The sequence below is a fragment of the Mustela lutreola genome, chromosome 9, assembly GCF_030435805.1.
Source record: "Mustela lutreola isolate mMusLut2 chromosome 9, mMusLut2.pri, whole genome shotgun sequence".
In the NCBI taxonomy this organism is placed as follows: domain Eukaryota; kingdom Metazoa; phylum Chordata; class Mammalia; order Carnivora; family Mustelidae; genus Mustela; species Mustela lutreola.
In genome coordinates, this window is record NC_081298.1 from 68,542,941 (window position 1) to 68,564,185 (window position 21,245).

The window sequence follows — 21,245 nt, forward strand, 5'->3', positions numbered from 1 at the left end:
TATTATCTATTTATATGGAATGTTCAAAATAGGCGAATCCATACAGACAGAAAGTAGATTAGTGGTTGCCAAGGTTTGGGAGGTGGGAGAAGGATAGATAATCACTATGAATGAGAATGGGGTTCCTTTATAGGGTGATAAAAATCTCTGGAATTAGACAGTAATGATGACTGTACAACATTATGAATATACTAAAAACCACTGAATTCGGGACGCCTCAGTTGCTCAGTTGATTAAGCAGCTGCCTTCAGCTCAGGTCATGATCCCAGGGTCCCAGGATCGAGTCCCGCATGGGACTCCTTGCTCAGTGGGGATCCTGCTTCTCCCTCTGCCTGCTCTGCCTGCCACTCCCTCTGCTTGTGCTCTCTCTCTCTTTCTGACAAATAAATAAATAAAAATAATTTTTTAATTGAATTTCAGTTTAAAATGGTTAATTACATTGGTGAATTTTATGTTATCTGAATTTTATCTTGATTAAAAGGAAAACTGCCCCCCCAAAAAAAGAAAGAAAGGAAAAGCCAGAGAGTAAAACGGGCCCTCAAAGGTTTAAGAAGAAGAAGAAAGAGAGGTTTTTAGAAGAAAGAGGCGTGAAAAACTCAGTTCTAGATGCAACGTGCTTCAGAGGTCTTTCAAAAATAAATGGCTAAAGAGTGAAGTAAGTCAGACAAAGACAAATACCATATGATTTCCCATATAAGTGAAAGCCCATGAAAGGATGGACATCATTAGTCATCAGGGGACTGCAAATGAAAACTGAAAAAACAAAACAAAAACAGACTCATGGAGGTAGGAACAAACTCTTGCTTATGGAGGAGAGGTGAAGGGCATAACATTCTCAGTTATGAGGGCCCTGTCGGTTAAGCATCTGACTCTTGATTTAGATTCAGTCATGATCTCAGGATCATGAGATCAAGAGCCCTGCATCAGGTTTTGAGCTTAACATGGAGTCTGCTTCAGATTCTCTCTTTCTCCCTCTGTCCCTCCCCCCCTCACATGCTCTCAATAAATAAATAAACAAAATCTTTAAGAGAAAGAACAAACTTCCAGTTATAAAATATAAATAAATCATGGGGATGTAATGTACTGCATAGGGAATATAGTTAACAATGTAATAACTCTGTATGGTGATAGATAGTGACTAGATTTATCAGGGGAATTATTTCATAAAGTATAAAAATATCAAATCATTATGATGTACATCTGAAGCTAATAGGAGAGATAAAGACAGTTACATGCACACATATATATAAGCAAATGACATAACCAGTCATGATTGGAGTTTAAAACAAGCTAAAAACCTTAGTTATATTAGCACTTACCTATGATTTAAGTTCTATGAAAACATGACTCAATGGATTAGTCTTTTAATTTTCTGCATACACTGGATCATACTTGAAATGTTCTATAAAGTTCCCTCTAAATTATAAAATAAAATGCAAGGGAACAAAAACTGTTTTTACACTCACCTCTGTTATTAATATCACTACTAACATAAAACTTTACTTTTTCTTTTTTAAAGTAGGCTCCATGCAGAGCTTGAGTCATGAGATTTACCTGAGATTACCCTGAAGATCAAGACCTGATCTGAGATCAAGAGTCAAACATTTAACCGACTAAGCCACCCAGACACCCCAAAACTATCCTTTTAAAAATAAATTCAGTATTCATATTTGTCTTAGATGCCAGCCTTGCCAAACTTTAAATGGGCACCTATGATATACCACATATGTAATGATAATCTGCCAAATGTCTAATTTCATAAGCATACGATTCCCATCACTAGTTCTCATCCATGAGCACTCAGAGTACATACTCAATTCAGTGGAATGAAGCTTTTATGTTTACCTTTCCATAAAGAAGCAATACATGACCACACCACAGAGCATATGTTGTACGAGAAAGATGAACCACAGTCAAAGACAAAGTCATTCCTGGTGTCTTGTCCATTCTAAGCTCCCAGGACAAGCCAAAAGTTAAAAGCTCTAGGCTTCTAATTCAGCAATTACCATGGCAACAGTAGTCTTATTGAAAGAAAGGAGGAGAGTTCAGACCTCTCAGTTTTTTCTACAACTGTGACATATTCACATTCATAAATTAATAACTTGGGCACTTCTCTGATTTCAATTATAATGTAAGTATTTAAATCTTCCAAAATATGCGAAGTCCTACTGCACTGAAATTGAGTTGAAATCTGGAGAGTGGGAAACAATTTCTAGCATCGATAGAATAAACTCTGTTTATAACAAAATACTATAACAAATTGCAGATTATAAGACAGTAGGATGGGGGGGCATAGCTTTTAATATAAACATCTCCTAGATGTTCTCTATACAAACATCTATCTAATTATAGGAACTTCTTCTATGAGGTTCTAGAAGTACCAGAAAGACAAAAAGACTTTACCAAGGAATAAAGTAGAAGTCATACCTTGGATTTTAATTCCCTAACTTTCAATACTTTACTTAGAAACAAAGAGTCAACTAGCCTCAGATACACAGAAAAGAAAACACATCCTGAGGATGCTGTCTAACTTTTACCTTGTCCAGACTTTTGCCTCTGGTGAAAAGTCACTAAAGGAAATTCTCCATTCCTTCATTTTATTTCTCTATTCTCACTCGCCTATTTCTCTTTGCTATTCCTTCCTTTTATGTATCATTGTACAAGGCTGACAAAAAATAATGGTCCAAGTTTTAATTTAGGCCACTGCTTATATACCTTTCAATAATATGTACAAAATCAACTACTTTGAATGCACAAATATCTAGTTATTTACCCTATTAGGATACTTATTTCAAACTAATAAAACTTTAAAGAGACAGAAATTAATATACAGGGAAATTTTAAGGACAAAACCACAAGCACCGATAAGTATTTTTTTCCTTAAGATTTACTTATTTATTTATTTATTTATTTGACAGAGATCACAAGTAGGCAGAGAGGCAGGCAGAGAGGAAGCAAGCTCCCTGCTGAGCAGAGAGCCAGATGTGGGGCTCCATCCCAGGACCCTGGGATCATGACCTGAGCCAAAGGCAGGCTTTTTAACCCACTGAGCCACCCAGGCGGCCCAGCACGGATAAGTATTAATCACTACACGCACCATCCCTATTGAATTGGAGCAGGTGACATCAGATGATAAGAACTGAGAAAGTGAAAACGGGGTTTATATTTATACTCTGTGAGGATCAAAACATCCCGAATGCTCTGCCATTTACGAAAATCCAGAAGCAGAGCTGTCGTCATACAACACATATTGACCACGGTTCCCCTAGAGAACGTGATGGTTCTTCAGAGACACTCCTCTGCACCTTCCCTCTCTGGATATTTTCTAGTGCCTTTGCCTTCACCTGAAATGACTTCTCACTTTCCCTCAGAAGTTCCAACTACTTCCAGATCCAGTTTAAATTCCTGCCCCTCAAGGACTTCAGAAAATCAGTCTTACCTCTAAACTCCTAATTTGTATGAAGTCTCCTACTCCTTTGGAAATTACTTATGCACTGCCTAATGAGAGCTCTGAGAATGGATGCATAAATATTATTTAATATTTTTATTATTTAACTTTTCACATTTTTAAAACCCTTAAGGGGGTACCTGGGTGGCTCAGTTGGTTAAGCGGCTGCCTTCAGCTCAGGTCATGATCCCAGGGTCCTGGTATGGAGCCCCACATCAGGCTCCCTGCTAAGTGGAGAGCCTGCTTCCCCCTCCCCCTCTGCCTGCCACTCTGCCTACTTGTGCTCTCTCTCCCTGTCAAATAAATATATAAATCTTTAGAAAAAACAAAAAATAAAAAAATTCCTTGAGGATAATATGTCTTACTTTTCTTTTTATTAACCTATATAGACAGTGCCATTAAATATTTATTGATTTAAATTTATTTAAAACTATTCACCACCTTTTTTTCAATCATTCCTTAGTGCTGATTTAAGAAAGTTTCAAAAATGTAGATGAAAATAATGGTACCCCATTCCAAAACTACCTTCTAAATCACTACCTTTAGCTGCTGCAAATAATTTTTTTAAACTTCAGAATGCTCACAATTCAAACAATGCTGAAGAAGATAAAGGTAGCTAAAGAAATGTCATGGAGGCAGGCTGAGAGAAGAGTTGATATGAGATATTAAAAGGAACAAGAATCGAGATCCATGTTGGGCAGATAACAGAAAACAAGAGGAAGTGGTAAAAGAAATCAAGGTGAACAAAATTGGCAATGGAATGGAATGAACTATTCCTGGCAAATATCCTCCTCTACCTAAGCAATTGTAGTAATTTCAGTAATTTCCTATACAGTAAGAATTATGGAGTAAGAAATAGAATGCCCAGAATAATCAATGAGGATATTAGTTTATCTAGGCCTCAATCCCTTCATCTGTAAAATGAATAAGTGGATACATGATTGCCTCTGCAGAGACAGTATGTGCAGAAGTTGAAAGTACAGACAGTGACTGTCATTATATAAAATGTTACCAATAGAGATAGCTAGGTGAAGGGTATGAGAACTCATACTATTTCTGCAACTTCCTGAACATCTGTAATTACTTCAAAATAAAAGTTATTAAAAAGTATAGGCTGTGGAACCAGACCACTGGGGTTTGAATAGAAGCACACTCATTGGCTGTATGACCTCGATCAAGTCATTTAACCTCTCTGGTTTCACTATGATCATTGTGAAATGAGTATAACTGTATTTACCTCATAAACTGTTGTGTAGATTAAATAAACTAATACATGTAAATCGCTCACAACAGTGCTTGTCATATAGTAGTCCCTCAATGGTCAGCCTTTATTAATGTGGTTATGATCTGTTCAAAATTATTCTAAGATTGTGTTCAGCTCTAGAAAGCATGTAAGCTATTGTTATTTTTGCACTATTAATGTGGAAAGAAACAAACTAGTTAGAAAAAAAAGGCTAAATCTTGGTAGCCATCGCAGCCAATGTTTTAACTTGGTCACCTGTCTTCTCTCCATAAATGAGGGTTCAACGACAGACTGGCATTTATTTATTTGAAAAACAGCTATATCACAAAGAACCATGCCATTGGAAAGGAATTTCAGCTTACATTGGAGCCTGGGATCCTGCTACATAGGTGTCATCTGCAACAGAACTGTGCCCTGGTTTGGAAACGTTAAAGAATAGAAGATGTCACATTCTCTCCAGCTAACCCTTACCAGGACCTCAAAGATGTCAGGAAATTATTATTGGCACATTTTACACTTACTGCATCTTGTCACCCGTGAAGGTAGAGGGTAAGTTTTAGAACTTTACACCTGAAGACTGCTACTGGGTCACTTGGTTCTTCCTTCTCTTTAATTTCCTTATAGACACTATCTTCCAATTGTTTAATCATCTTCATTACTACTTTGCAGAGTTACTGTAAAGATTACTGAATTAGCATACACGAAAACACCTTGCTCTGTATAGGGCATCTAACAAGCACGTAATGCGTTTTTCCTCCCTTCCTAACCAAGAACTAAATTAATCATCTCCATGAGAACGTGAGGCAGTTGAGGTATTCAGATCAGAATCTCAAAATGAATATACAGGCAAGCTCACAAATCCCTAGGTTTTTATCTTCTTTTTGGAGTTTTCAATAATTATGAAGCCAGATCCTAATTGTTCTTCCCTGCCTACCCTAGTCAATTTTTATCCAGATCCCAAATTTTAAGCTATTATGATGTCTTTTAAAGCTTACATATTTTAAACTGAAATAGTTCAAGAAACATATACTATAAATAGACATCCTTTGTGAAAACTTTTTTTCTTAAAATTATTCCTTGCCTCACCTAAACCTTATTCAGTCACATTCCACTTAAAATGTTTTTTGCTCTTCTTACAGTTACTGTAAATGTGCTCCTCCCTCCCTTTCAAGATGTGAAATCTTGTCAAAAAAGGAAGATTTTATAAAATCAAACACCTACGGTAATATTGCAATATGCTAGACTATAACTGTGAGAGAAAATTAATTCAGTAAAAATTGTATCTTCTTACTTCAGTTTGCAACTCTCCTGTCTCTTTTTAAATGATTTTTAAAGCCAGAACAGTGTATGCTTCTCACAATATCAGTGTTTTCAGCTGAATTTTCTCCTCCTATTCTTTAGATTCTATTCTGAAAGTGACAAAACATGAATGGGAAAAATACCAAAGGTTGGTTTTTCAGATAACTCTACTTAAAGAGTAGTTTGAAAAAATTCTGTTTTCATTTTCAGTCTTCCTTGCCTCCTCAAAAGAACTTGGTTTTTTGTCAAATGCTATGAGAGAATGGTTAAAAAGAACCTTTGATTTGCAAGCCACTTTGTCCTGAAATGCTGCTACATTCCTGAGAAATTTTTTTTCTTTAGTTCTGAGAATACAACAAAACCCAGTTAAAGTAGCAGGATTTCCTAACACAATGCTGCAAAACCCAAGTTCTGATCAAGATTACCTGCAAACACAACAGAATGAATAATGAGATCCTTATTAGACTGCTTTTCTTCTACAAGAGAAAGATACTTTTTAAAAAATTGTCAAAGATGTTTACCTTAAGGAAATACTGTACTCAGGATAGAAGACACTTGTGTATTGGACCCAAGCACCAACTTCCTCTTCAGTTGCCTTTTTTTGGGCTTCTGTTACTGAAAACAGATTAAATGATTCAAATCTTCTTACAGATACATGCCGCAGGCAAACATCCAGGTGCTTTTGCTTCAGAACCTTTGAAATAAAACCAAATATTGTATTCATATCATATAAACACGGGTTAGGCATTCCAAGTTTAAGTGGTAAGGGGACTTTCATTTCCAAAAGACAGCAGATTAGACAATGTAGACCAACCTCTTACTGGAGACAACTAGAGAAAATGGACAGAATATCTTTTTTTTTTTTTTAAGATTTTTTTTATTATTTATTCCACAGAGAAGGAGAGAGTGAGAGGGAGAGAGAGAGAGAGAGAGAGAGAAAGCAAGCAGGGGAGGAGCAGAGGCCAAGGGAAAAGCAGACTCCATGCTGAGTGAGGAACCTGATGTGGGGCTCAATCCCAGATCCTGAAATTATGACCTGAGCTGAAACCAAGAGTCAGATGCTTAATCAATTGAGCCACCCAGGCACCCCTGGACAGGATATCTTAAAGCATTATTTAAAGGTAGCAGAGAGGGGTGCCTGGGTGGCTCAGTGGGTTAAGCCCCTGCCTTGGGCTCAGGTCATGATCTCAGGGTCCTGGGATGGAGCCCTGCATCCAGCTCTCCACTCAGCAGGGGGCCTGCTTCCCCCACCCCCACCCTCTGCCTGCCTCTCTGCCTACTTGTGATCTCTCTATGTCAAATAAATAAATAATATCTTTAAAAATTTTTTTTTTAAATAAAGGTAGTAAAGAACAAAAAACAAAGCTGAGAACTACTGAAGATTTACCAGTGTAATAATTTAAAAAGGAAATAAATCTAGAGAGGTGAACTTGGCTTTTACAATCATTTCCTTGTGGGGACATTGATCCAGTTCCAATAAAAAAAGCTAAGAAGACAAGCAGCACCTTTTACAGTCTGTGGACTTAGGGGATAAAAGTTGAATTTCAAAGCTTACTACCTAGGCAGGGAAAGGTATATTGTTCTGAGCCTGTCTGATGCGTGCTTGTATGTGTATCTGTTTTAAGATAAACCAAATGAATAATTTTGTTGGGGGTCATTGAAAACTGGATTTTTAACTATGGGAGAAACAAATATAGTTGTAAGATTAATGATGTTAAAGCAAAAACTCTGTAGCTCTGAATTTGAATAAGTATAATAGAAACTAGTGGTTATTTTATTAAAACATTTTTAAAAAGATATATATTTCCTACCTCCTACCACTTAAAAATTCTAGAAACAACAATCAAACTAGTAGCAATGGACACAATACCCATATTGCTATCTCTAAATATCATTTTCTATTAAAACAAAGTAAGACCTCTTGGAGAAATGGCATGAATTGTACATGTATAGGACATCCTGCACACAAGAAAGCCATAAAGAATTAAGAGTTCTATGCAAAGAACTCCATAGCCAATTTGAATAGAGTCCATTGGCCAAAGATGGGACGGTATAAGCATTAACAAAGGTAATAAATGTAACAGAACTGAAACATATAAGTCCATTTTTTTTAAAAATACCCCATTGATGATCTTCAAAGGATGCTAGAGAACCAACCTATTACTTGGAAAACTAGTAGTAAACAAAGAGAAAGAATCAAGTATTTTTCTGTCTTTCCTATATGAACTGTAACCAAGAATATCCAAATAGATGGTAAGGAGAAATCTGTGTTTATAGCAGTATTCCAAGAAATAAATGCAGAAGGAATGACACAATTAGAATATTTTCAACCATTTTCAACCTCCTCATGAATTCATGAACCTAGACAATCATCATCAAGAAGAGCAATAACCAGACACCACTGTAATTAATGAAATTTATCAATTGATGATTGATGGTGAAAACATACTCTACCATCATCTTGACCAACCAAACCAAAGCAAGTCAAAAACAATAAATCTGAATCTGGTCAAGCCTCTATATGTAGGAAATAGGAACTTACAGAAAATAGGAAATCAGGCATGAAGAAACACATTAACATCATCTTCAAGTACAATAAGCAAAAATCAAATTATGGGAAACTCTGAGAGACAACAAACTCAGTTTCTTCAATAAAAAAATGGCAAGAGGTGAAAGAGACATATGCAGAGAGGGACACCTGGGTGGCTTAGTCAATTAAGCATCTGCCTTGGGCTCAGGTCATGATCCCAGGGTCCTGGGGTGGAGTCCCGCCTGAACTAGGATCCTTGCTCATCAGGGAGCCTGATTCTCCCTCTGCCTACTGCTCCCCCTGCTTGTGCTCTTGTGTGCTCTTTCTCTCTCACTCTCTCTCTGGCAAATAAATAAGTAAAATCTTGAAAAAAAAAAAAAAAGACATATGCAGAAGTAACATTTAGATTAAAAAGACTTATGAAACAGGGCACCTGGTTGGCTCAGTCAGAAGAGGATTTATTTTTTTATTTTCTTTTTTTAGAGATTTTATTTATTTGACAGAGGGAGGAAAGAAGGACAAGCAGGGGGAGCGCCAGGCAGAGGGTGAAGGAGAAGTGGGCTCCCTTGCTGAGCAGGGAGCCCAATGAGGGCTCAATCCCAGGACCCTGGGATCATGACCTGAGCTGAATCCAAGACACTTAACTGACTGAGCTACTCAGGTGTCCCTTTAATTATTTTTTAAATTTCATCTTGTACAGGTATATACTGAAATATCTGTAGGAAAAAAACAATATATCTGATATTCATTTCAAAATAATCTGAGATGGGAGGGTGTGATGAGAGAACAGAGATCAAATAAAGTTGGTCAGGAGTTAAAAATTGTTAAAGTTTACAGATATATGAGTGATTATTATACTATTATCTCTAGTTTTGTATATGTTTGACATTTCCCATAATAGAAAGTTTTTTTTGAAGATACAGAACATCCTAATATTCATAATTAAATTAAAAATACTAAAAAATTCCCTAAAACACCAAATATAGGGGCACCTGGGTGGCTCAGTGAGTTAAGCCTCTGCCTTTGGCTAAGATCATGATCTCAGGGTCCTGGGATTGAGCCCCACATCAGGCTCTGCTCAGCAGGGAGCCTGCTTCCCCCTCTCTCTCTGCCTGCCTCTCTGCCTACTTGTGATCTCTCTCTCTCTGCCAAATAAATAAATAAAGTCTTTAAGAAAAAACCACCAAATATATTTGGAAATAAAGTAATATACTTCTAAATAACTTAGGAACCAAAAAAAAAGAAAACACAATAGAAATCTGAAAGTATTTTGAACTGAATAATAAAAATACATTTCAAGACATATGAAATACAGATAAATTCGTGCTTAAAGGAAAACTTGTGAAAAGGCTAAATATCAGTAAACTAAGCATCCACTGCAAAAATTACAAAAAGAAGCAAATTAAGTTCCCTAAAAAATAGAAATTAATAAAGTAGAAAACAAAAATATAGCTAGAAGGATTAAAACACCAGAAGTTAGTTCTTTGAAGAGATTAGTAAAACTGACAAATCCTTGATAACACTAATAAGAAAAAAGAGAGAAAATATAAATATGAACATGACATAGGGAGATTACTATAGATCCAGCAGGCATTAAAAAATAGCAAAGGAATATTACAAAAACTATGAAAATTTAGATGAAATGAACAAGTTCCTAAAAGACTACAAGTACCAAAACTGACACAAGAAGAGACAAAAAGTCCAAATAGTGCTAAATTATTTTAAAAATACAATGCATAGGTGGGTGGTGGGGGGAGGGATAATTGGATGATGGGCATTAAGGAGAGCACTTGATGTAATGAGCACTGGGTGTTATATGCAACTAATGAATTGCTAAATGCTACCTCTAAAACTAATTTTAAAAATAAAAATATAATACATAGATAAAAATCTTACCAAGGAAAACTCCAGGCCCAGACTGCTCATCAGTGAATTACACCAAATGTCCAAGTAAGAATTAATGCATGTCTTACCACACTCTTCACTAAATCTTCAAATAAGCCTATGGACTAGATACTAGTTATATGAAAGGGGATGTTAATCTGATGAACATCAAAGAGCTAGGAAAAAGCAAAGAATCACACTGTCTCTTTCAGCACTGATAGTTTCAAATATATGGCATCATGTTTTAATTTGTATCATACTGTGAAATAGTCCCTCAATCAGATTAAGTCAAGTATTAGACCTCTAGGTAAGTATTTATGCTGTAGGTATTTGTGAATAGTGTGTAATGGTCATTGCTAGTTTTTCACCTGCCCTACATCCTATCCTCTTGTGAACTGCCCCTGTCTCACTCTCTGAGATAATGATGGGATTGTTACTTCTCTGCCACAGGGTGGGCTAATGTCCCAGGTAGCCAAAGTGCCTCATTCTCCTGGATCCAACAACTGGTCCAAGCTTGGCCTAGTAGAGTCATTAATGGACATCATCTGGGTGTTGGGGAAAAGGGCCATTTCTTCTGGATCACTAATTGAGTGAATGATGAAAGCCTGTAGTTGCCAAAAGCCATCTTTGCTATCAGGTAATGAGAAAAAATAAAGAGGAAAAGAGACTACTATCCAAAGCCTCTATCAATATTGATCCATAGTCTTCATCTGATTAAAGTGAGCACTAGGCTCAAAAGTCAGCAATTTATGATGTGACCTGGTATCAAATGATGAACTAGGTCAATGGGTTTTGTTTTTGTTTTTGTTTTTTCTAAAAAAAGGTTAATCACAGGGGCTTCTGGGTGGCTCAGTGGGTTAAGCCTCTGCCTTTGGCTCAGGTCATGATCCCAGGGTCCTGGGATCGAGCCCCATATTGGGCTCCCTGCTCTGCAGGAAGCCTGTTCTCCCTCTCCCACTCCCCGTTTGTGTATCCTCTCTCACTGTGCCTCTCTCTGTCAAATAAATAAATAAATAAATAAAACCTTAAAAAATAAAAATAAAAGAAGGTTAATTACAAAACCAAAAATAATATTGAACAGTTAAAGTGAAGGACCCATTAGATAGCTTTGAAGCCCTATGGTGTAAGGGAATGACAGAACTGTGAAGAAGAAAACAAGCAGACACAAGTAGATGTCATGATAATGTCTCATGAGAGAGAGAGAGAGAGCTGCATATCCCTATCCCTGTTTAGATTCCTGAGTTTTCCAGTTCTGGATGCATACAAGATGTGGATGGTCTGTTTGTATGAGACATATTTACTGAGTACCTGCAAATGTTTAATATACATGGTAGATTAGATTATGGAAAAATATTCACTTCCTTTCTTGCCCCCTTCAAGGAAAGAGTATATATCTCTGCCCTTTGATTTTAAGCTTGGCCAAGTAACTTAACTTTGACCAACAGGATATTAGCAAGAGCTTAAAATGTGTTTTGATGGTTGCCCTTGCACTCTTATACCTCTGCCATTACCAGGGGAATATGTCAGCCAACTGGTCCGAGTATTAGAGCCAGTCTGCTGATGACAGCCTCTGTCAGTCAACTCCCAGGTGGCCCACAGACGCACAAACAAAATAAATGCTCAGTGGTGTATGCCATCTTAATGTTATAGTTGTTTGTCACTCATTAACAGCTAACTGATACAATACACTGAGGACTTGATACTATGGGCCACTTACTCTCAAGCTTTCCACAACGCTTAACAACATTTGCTAAAAAACCAACTAGTCAGGCCCCATGCAATGTGCAGGGGATGGAGATTAATAAAATATCATCTTTTCCCAGGGAGAACTCCCATTCTAGTATATTAGATAGACTCTGATCAAATCATCATAAGGCGATATGATACGGGGTTCACTGATAAGAGTGAGCTGAGGGTCTAACTCAGCCAAGGAGACAGGAGAGTCTTCATAGAAAACATTAAAATGTAGTTCTGAAAAACGAACAGTCATGCAACAAGTAGGAAAGAAGATAAGAAGACTCTAAACAGAGTACACACGTGTACCAAAACATTAAATGTCAAAACATGTGGGGAGTACAAATGGCAGCCATAGCTAAAGCTTGTCCTGGTTTTGATGTAGACAGCAACTAAGAATGAACATATGCACTGGTCAACTGTAGTTCTTACTATATTAAGAATCACTGAAATCATCACAATAAGATTTGATTGATTAATTTAAGGCCCTAACTGACTACGTCTATAGTTCAACTTTATGTGATCTTTATTTCACTGTAGAAAGTTCCTATGATAATGACCTAGGAGGACATGCATTTGTTATCCTATAATTTTGTAACATTAATAACAAAACCAGAATTTTAATGCTTTGGAAAGACTTTCAAAGCATCTGCAAAGAAATGATCACTGAGTTATATCATGACACTATAAGAAAAGGTGACTGGAGACAACTACAAAGTAATCCTCAAAAGGCTAAACACAGTCTCAAAGTGGCCATTACTGGAAAATTCTTTTCGAAAAACAGCAGTCAGAAATGGAAAGTGTTCCCTTGAGTCAAGTTTTCAGGAGGAACCTCAGCAGAGGCAGAAAACTTTGTGTACAAAACAGTAAACAGATTTTACTTTAAGAAGTTTGCAGGGGAGAGGGAGTGAAAAGTTTGGAAAGAGGGTCGGTCGGTGATGTCAAATCAGAAATCTGTCAGACTTCCATACACCTACAGTTACCAGCAATAGCAGCAACTCTTAAGTGCTAGAAAATAACCGGCATTAAACAAAACACCACACCCGGACTAGTCCACCTAGGACACCAAGAATCTCGCTGATCACTTCAAACTACAAGATCAACATGAAAACGTCACATCTCAGTGAAAGACAGAGGCAGCTGTGAATACACTTTCCACACCCCCGCTGTACGGACAGCACGTGCAACGTCACAGTCCCAACACAGTCAACCACGCTGATCTCTAAGAAAGGGGCCAAACTTTGAACTAGACGCCGGCAGGCAGATAAGCAGCATGAAGAAACCCGGGGAAAGAAGTAAAACAGAAGCAGGAAAGAGAAGCAGCATAGGATGGGGAGCCACCAATGGGACTGGCGAGCAAAGTCCCCAGAAGCAGACAAATACCCAAAAGAAGATCTACTTACATCTGAGTTTCCCAGGAACTCAGCGTTGGCTGCCCCCTCCCCGCCCCACCCTATATCCTCCCTTTCGGTGGGACCCTTAGTAGAAGCGAGGGGGCGCTTCTCAGGTGGCTCCCGGCAAAACTACAAGGGAACTCCGGGAGCTGCCAAGAGGAGAGAGTCGCCGCCGGTAGCTCGCCGCGCACCTGCGAGGGAAGTGACCAGATGCAAAGGTGAGGCCAGTAGGCTCTCCCTTACCTGCCGCAGGAGCTTCCACCGGGCGGCTCCCAAGGGCTCCGAGACTTGAAGCCGCCGAGAGGCGCCGCTGCTTGCTGGGCCTTCGCCCACAGCTCGCTCAGCCTCGCCGGCCTGGGCATCCGCAACTTGGGACTCCATCCCGTTAAAGCCGCCTATATACCCCGAGTTGTCACGGCCACGGCTCTCCCCTGCCAGGACCTGCCGACTTCTTCCCAGTCAGGACCTGTGAGCCGGACCTCCCTCGGACCGCCCCAGCAAGCGCACCCTCCCCGAATTCCGCATTTCCGGTATTCGCGTCTCCTTGGCAACCAGGGCGGCGCGGCTCGCGTCATTGCACCATTTTGTCGGCGGCCATCTTTAGTGAGGGCGAACCGAAAAGTAAGGGAGTGGTGGCAGAACTCGCGGGACACTGGCTCCTCTTTTACTCTTGTCCCCTGCCTCATTTCGAGCCCAGAAGACTAGCGAAGAACGGAAAGTCTTAAAATTTCTAGGTTTTTAAGAAACCCAGAAGGAGAAGCTACTATTCATGACCACAATAAACATGGCGAAATCTGCTTAGGGCTGGCGCTTGACTGGGGTTACGCAGACCGGCGTGCTGCAAACCAGCTCTGGGCAGCTCTGGATAGGTTGTCTTTCTGCGGCTTAAAAAACGCAGACTTCGGCTGAACGCCACTGGGGTAGCACCCTTGCTGCTTCCTGAGAGCTTCTTGCCGGACTTTCCCTCTCTCGTTTCGGTGTGCAGAGCCCAGTCGTCTGTCCTTCAACTTGCGTACGTATGGAGGGGCATACTGTGTACAGGAGGGGTTCTCCCCAATTTCCCCTCACCCAGTGGCGCCTCAGTTCCCTGGTCCTCCCTTTTTGCCTGGCGTCCGTTCTCCGTGTGGCACAAACTGCAGCCACTGTCTATCCCCAACCTCCTTGCATTCACTCCGCCTCATCCCTGGTTTGGAGGGGTGCTTAGGAAAAGGGAGTAGGTACCCCAAGGAGCACCCACCCCGGTCCTCTAGGTTTGCATAGTGTCTTCTCCCTGCGGGTGAAAGATGGATGCGTTGAGGTTGCCGGCATGGATACAATGATCTAGGTCCTTACGGGCCCCTGTTACAGGGCCTTGGGGGCGCGGGTTGGGGGTAGTTAGCTGTTGATCTCCTCTCCCCACTCGCCCGTTATTTTGCTGCGACACAGGTTCGCGGGTGGCGGCAGCGTAGCAGATCAGATCTCTAGTAAATCTGACGCAGTATTGTATCTTTAATACCGAGGGGCGGTGTCTTTGTGGAGGACTTCCATGATGACATGCAACAGTGTGCAAGATAACTTTGATTTCTCTTGTAATAATAGTAGCCAGCATTGAGTGCACACTACGTGCCAGGCACTGTATTAAGACCTTTACATAAATTGTCCAGTTTTATTCTTACAACAACCCCGTAAGGTAAATGGTGTCATTATCTCGGTTTTGCAGATGAGGGAACTGAGGCACAGGTGGTGAGAGTCAGAGTGATGACCTCAGCCCAGGTGTCTCTCGTAATTACTTACGAGCCCTACTTTGATGGGTTAATGAGAATCATCTTCTCAACAGAAACCGGTGGGGGTCTCACATCATGTTTGTTCATCCTGAAGTGATGTGTTTTGTTTTAACTAAAGAGCTAAATAGCTTTTCAACGTTAAGTCCAGTTATTAGTCCAAGATTTGGAGCGAAACCAGACTGGACTTTTTGCTCTACTACCTTCCTTCCAAGTGACCTAGGGCACTTGCCAAAACCTCCAAGAGCTACAGCTTGCTCACCTGGAAAATGAATGTTGTAATGGCTAATCTAGCAGGTCCTTATGAAGTTTAAATTAGACAGTATATAAAAGTATCTGGCACTAATGAACATTTAGTGCTCCCCTACCTTTATGAAGTAAGGAGGCTTTTCCAGTTTATCCTTCATATACATACCAAAGATTGTGTTCTCAACTTCATAAGAAAGCCATTTTGCCTTTTAATGCCCTCGAGTTCTGGAGATGCCCTCATTAGGTCTGTGTATTTGTTTGCAAATTTTTATTTTTGTTTTTTTGTTTTTTGTTATTTTTTAGTTTGCCCATGTGTACGAGAATCAGTGCTGCATAGTTTGAGCCTGATAGGATTGACTTTACAAATGAGACATTTAAGTCACGTCTGGCGAGAAGTGTGATTTGAATGAAACCTTAACTTATACAAGTTTTCAGGTATTTTTAACCAGAGTTATCAGCTGTCTGCAGTTATTCATAACCTGAAGGGTGGATGGCCCTGAAGGGGAGGGATAAGAACTGCGGATTGTAGATACTCTGAGAACCCACTACTGTGTAATCCTACCTATGAAATCATGTGCTGACAGCTCCAAAGGGAGCATAAACCAGGGACTCTGATATCATGCAGCGGAAGAGCAAATTATTTCTCCAGGCTTTGAAGTATAGTATTCCTCACCTTGGGAAATGCATGCAGAAACAGCATTTGAATCACTATAACTTCGCTGATCATTATTACAATAGAATAAAATTGAAAAAATACCACCTAACCAAGTGTCTGCAGAATAAACCCACGGTATCAGAGTTAGCAAGAAACATCCCAAGTCGGAGCTTCTCAAGTAAGGTATGGACTTTTTAAGTTAACCTATTTGTAGGACATTAAGATTAATTTTATCTTAAAGATAAAGAATGGGTAGGATATCCGTTACTAATTTTTTCAGTAATTCTGGTTTGATTTTTAAAATGTTAAGGCTCAATTGTCTGTAGTTCTATTTAAGTATAAAAGAATATATGCATATGTATTCGTATAGTTGTAATATATAAAAATATATATTTATGGAAAATGATTCACCTTAGGAAATCCTTATGCCTACCAGTATATTTCAAAGTATAATATAGCTTTCTGAAATTCCTAGAATACCATAATAGCTTTTAACAAAATCTGATAATATGCTAATTATTTTATGAGTCTCAAATTGGTAAACTTCAATAACTCCATGTAATTGTGTATTCCTTGTTTTAAAAAAAATGAAAAAAAGGCATTTTTGACCACTTGGGTCCTTCAGAAAGATGCCTTCAGACTGTTGTACTTTGGCCAGACCCCAAGCTATGGGCCTAAACCTTGAGGACCTGATTGTCATTACATGTAGAGTCACCACACATTCTATTTGTGTGGGACAGTCCCAGTCTACACCTGTTGTTCCTGTGTAATTATTAATAGTGTTCCCTTTCCTCTCAGAAATGTTCTGGTTAGGATGGTATATTAAATGGTCATCCTACTTGTTTGAGATTAAGCTATTTATGCTGCCACCACTTTGACATATCCCTCTACCATATACTTATGTTCCTTAGACTCCTTAAATTACATTTGGGGATGATATTTTTGCAATAATTTGCCATATTATTTTAATATTTTAGTTTCTGGTTTAAATTGTTTTGTTACATACTGACTTTTATTTTTAGACTGTTTTGACTACCTCTTTTTTTACTGTGGTAAAATTGTTGGTGACATAAAATTAGCCATTTTAGCCACTTTCAAGTGTATAATTTAGTGGCATTAATTACATTCACAGTGTTGTACAGTCATCACCACTATTTCTAAAACCCTATCATCACCCAAAAGAAATAGGTCCATGAAACAATAACTGCCCACTGCCTCCTTTTCCAGGACCCTGGCAACCTTTAATCTACTTTATGTTTATGAATTTGCCTATTCTAGACAATTCATGTAATTTTAGTCACATGGTATTTATCCTTCTTTGTTTGACTTATTTAACATGTTTTTAACATTCATCCATGTTGTGGAATACATCACTTCATCCTTTTTATGGCTGAATAATATTCCATTGTACGTGTATACCATATCCATTTGTCTGTCAATGGATACTTGTGTGGCTTGTTTTAAAAATGATTTTTTTCATCTTATTTTACTGGATTCTTTATTTCATGTTTGCTCTTAGCTCATGCCTGTGGGTTTTGGGTTTTTGTCTATTTTTTGTTTTCGCTTTTAACTTTTCATCTGTGGTTCCTAGACTTTTTTACTCTCAACGTTTTAGTCTTAGCTTAGTTTAACACTTTGATGCTTTCTTTACTCAGAAATTCTTTGCCTTTTATTTCGTTATTACCTTTGTGTGTATGTGTGCAGCTTTATTCTATTTAAGAAACATAAACTTTAAATTTTACTCATTTGAAAAATTTTGGATCTTTAGATAATTTTATTTTGCACTTTGTTTAGAACATTTGTCATCTAGTACATTTATCTTGAGTCCTAGTTTATAAATAGTAGGCAGGAATTGCCATCAGAGTGACAGCTGGGATTAGCTTACACCCTGAACAGGAGGTTGACTATTTTTTCCCTCTGCTTGTCCCTGAAGCAACTTTTCAATTCTCCTTCATAGATTCCTGTCACCTAGAAACTTTAACTTGACTTAGTAGCTCTTTTAGTAATTGTCCACCTGAAAAACCGGTCCTACTTTCGCATGCGGTACATCAACCATTTCATCTGTAAAAAATGATACCATAGGAAAGCTGTGCTGTCTGTCTTTTATGATCACTGGGACCCAGGGAATCTGTGAAGAGACCTATAGACAATGCACATTTTTTTTTCAGCAAGCATCCACTCCGTTCCAACTTTGTTCACTCCTACAGATAAAACAAAATTAAAAAAAAAAGTAGTTGGTGCCTATAGGCAACTTCAGATATATCTGCCCTGATAATGGAGAGAAGTAGATTTGAGGGAAGATTAAAGAGATAGAATCAGTCAAACTTCATCTTCATAGGGTGATTACATTTTATTGGGGACTTCTTAGTATAGAGAATGTAGGATGATAATCCTTCTTCTGTTTGGATTCTAAAATTCAAAACCCTCTTACAAAAGTTGTTTTTAACTCAACCCCCATCCTCCACAAACTGGCACAAAGCTGTAAAATGTTAATTTTACTATCCCACTTAATAGATGTTTTGCTCCAGAATCTTCCTGTGTTTTGTTACAAAGTAATGTTCCCTACCCACTCCCCCCCCTTACCCAGATAGGCACCATGTTAACTTTACAAAATCATTAAATCCCAAAGCACATTTAGGTCCTCATTTTGTTTCAGTTGGACTTATGTCACAGGCACAAGTATATGCTTATTGTCACTTACATCTTAAGACAGGAAGGAAAAGGGGTGCCTGGGTGGCTCAGTTGGGTAAGTGTCCAGATCTTGATTTTTCACTCAGGTCTTAATCTCAGGGTCATGAGGTAGAGTCCCAAGTCGGGCTCAGTGCTGGGCGTGGATCTGAGATTCTCTCCCTCTGCCCTCCTCCCATCCCCCGCCCTCCCCACATCAAAAGAAATAGAAAAAAGAGTGAGAAAGGAGAAGGAATAATTGTAACTCACTACTAAGGTAGAGATTTCAGTAGATAGTTGGATGTATGAGTCAGGAATTTGGGAAGAGTTACCCAAATGTAGGTAGAGTTGAGGCCACAAGAACCATACTGTATTTAACTCTGTGCTATTAATTATATCATTTTGAACTTTCTTCATTAGACTGTGAAATCCCAAAGACAAGAATTTTATAATGTACATCTTTATAAGTCCAACACATGGCATAATGACTTCCTCACATTCGATAAGTAGTAAATGTTTGTGGAATGAATTAATAGTTGAATGAATAAATTTTTTATTTTCACATAATTACAAATTTTATCACTGAAGAAATACCCCAGAAATCATCCAATCTGAGTTCTTTCTATGATCTGTTTGTTGTTTATTTTTATTTTTATTTTTATTTATTTGACAGAGATCACATATAGGCAGAGAGGCAGGTAGAGAGAGAGGAAGGGAAGCAGGCTCCCTGCTGAGCAGAGAGCCCCATGCGGGGCTCGATCCCAGGACCCTGGGATCATGACCTGAGCCGAAGACAAAGGCTTTAACCCACTAAGCCACCCAGGCGCCCCTATGATCTGTTTTAAATTCATTTTTATATATGGTGTGAGGGATTGGGATCCACCTTCATTCATTTGTTTGTAGATAAATATTCAGTTATCCCCGCACTGTTTGTTGAAAAGACTATTCTTTTTCCATTGAATTTTGTTTACACCATTGTCAAAACATAAATCATCTATAAATGTAATTTATAGTTCAGAAATGTTTATTTCTGAACTCTTTTGAGTTCAGCCTGTTGATCCGTATGTCTGTCATTATGCCACAACCACACTGTCTTTATTGCTATAGCTTTGTAGTGAGTTTTGAAATCACATAGTGTATGAGCTCTTTTTTTGCAAATGAAAAAATCAGAGCCACACAGTCCAAAGTTAAGTGAAAAAATTAGAGTCAGAACTAGACATCAGGTAGCCTGATTCCTAGTACCTTTCTACTTTAGTACCTTTTATTATAAATTATTACAAATAATAACAAAGTCAGAATACCATAACAAATACCCATATACCCACTACTCGGTGTGACTTTTCTTAACTGGAAAAAACAACAAGTATATTTGAAGATTCCTGTGTACTTCTGTATCACATTCCCTAACCTCCCTAGGGGTCATCATTTTCCTTTATCTATCCATGTGTGTTTTTTTATAAATTACACATGTATTTGTATCCACAGATGACATATAGGAGTGTTTTACATGTTTTGAAACTTTATATATTATTGTACATAAAGTTGTATAATTTTTTTGTTCAACTTAAGATTTTGAGATTCCACATTAATATGTGTATTGCTTGTTCATTTAATACAACTACTATGTAATATTCCATTATATAACATATCACAGTTAATCCATCTTCTTTGGACAGGCAAGTATATTTTCTCCAGTTTCCAGACTTTAAAAAGTTGCAAAACACAATCTTTTGTGTATCTCCTTATTCATATGTGATAGACTTTCTCTAGAATCTTATACCTAAAATTACAAATCCTGATTGTATTCACAAGCTAATGTTATTTTATCAGGCTGAATTCTGAATTGATAACCACCTTAAGTGCAAACAAGGAATATATAAGAATTCGATTTATATCTCACTTACATTATCAGACTTTCTTTTTGCCCTTCCAACAGATAAATGTGGCAAGTATGTCATTGCTTAGTATTCATTGTCCTGATTAATCATGAAGTTGAGCTGCTTTTCTGTGTTCATTAACTCCTTTGGTTTTATCTTGAATTGCTTATTCATATGCCTTGACCATTCGTACTGTGTTTTCTTTCTTACTGATTCATAAGCATTTTTTACATGTCTTTTATGTGCTGTAGGTATCTTTTTTATAATTTGTGCTGTCTTTTCACTTTGTTGTTTAAGTAGATCTTTAAATTTTTATGTTTTGTGCTTTATTTCCTTCTACTCAGCAATTATTTGTTGAACACTTACTATGCACCAGTCTAGCAATCGGGTATGTAGCAGTGAGCAAAGGAAACAAAAATCCCTGTCTTCATGAAACTTACCATTCTAGTTAAGAGAAGAGAGAAGAACAATGATGCATATGAATTAAACATAAAGTATGTCAGAG

The 21,245-nt window shown here is 38.1% G+C and overlaps 2 protein-coding genes across 8 annotated transcripts in view; one reads left to right on the plus strand and one right to left on the minus strand.

The window, feature by feature from the left end:
* Positions 1 to 14,057, minus strand: part of CAMKMT (calmodulin-lysine N-methyltransferase) — a 391,971-nt gene extending 377,914 nt beyond the window's left edge. For 2 of the 4 annotated variants that reach the window (XM_059134601.1, XM_059134599.1), the window contains exons 1-2: positions 13,776 to 14,055; positions 6,512 to 6,684 (exon numbers count right to left, since the gene is read on the minus strand). In XM_059134601.1, coding sequence (XP_058990584.1) covers positions 6,512 to 6,684; positions 13,776 to 13,913 — 311 coding nt within the window. In that variant the 5' untranslated portion in view covers positions 13,914 to 14,055. Of the gene's footprint in view, positions 1 to 6,511; positions 6,685 to 13,775 lie in introns of all 4 variants that reach the window. The other 2 variants (XM_059134600.1, XM_059134602.1) reach the window with 2 other exon arrangements.
* Positions 14,058 to 14,163: 106 nt separating this feature from the next.
* The window catches only part of PREPL (prolyl endopeptidase like), a 53,042-nt gene continuing 45,960 nt past the window's right edge, over positions 14,164 to 21,245 (plus strand). The window contains exons 1-2 of one of the 4 annotated variants that reach the window (XM_059134591.1): positions 14,164 to 14,544; positions 15,845 to 16,379. In XM_059134591.1, the coding sequence (XP_058990574.1) occupies positions 16,161 to 16,379 (219 nt within the window). In that variant the 5' untranslated portion in view covers positions 14,164 to 14,544; positions 15,845 to 16,160. The remainder of the gene's footprint in view (positions 14,545 to 15,844; positions 16,380 to 21,245) is intronic. The other 3 variants (XM_059134589.1, XM_059134593.1, XM_059134592.1) reach the window with 3 other exon arrangements.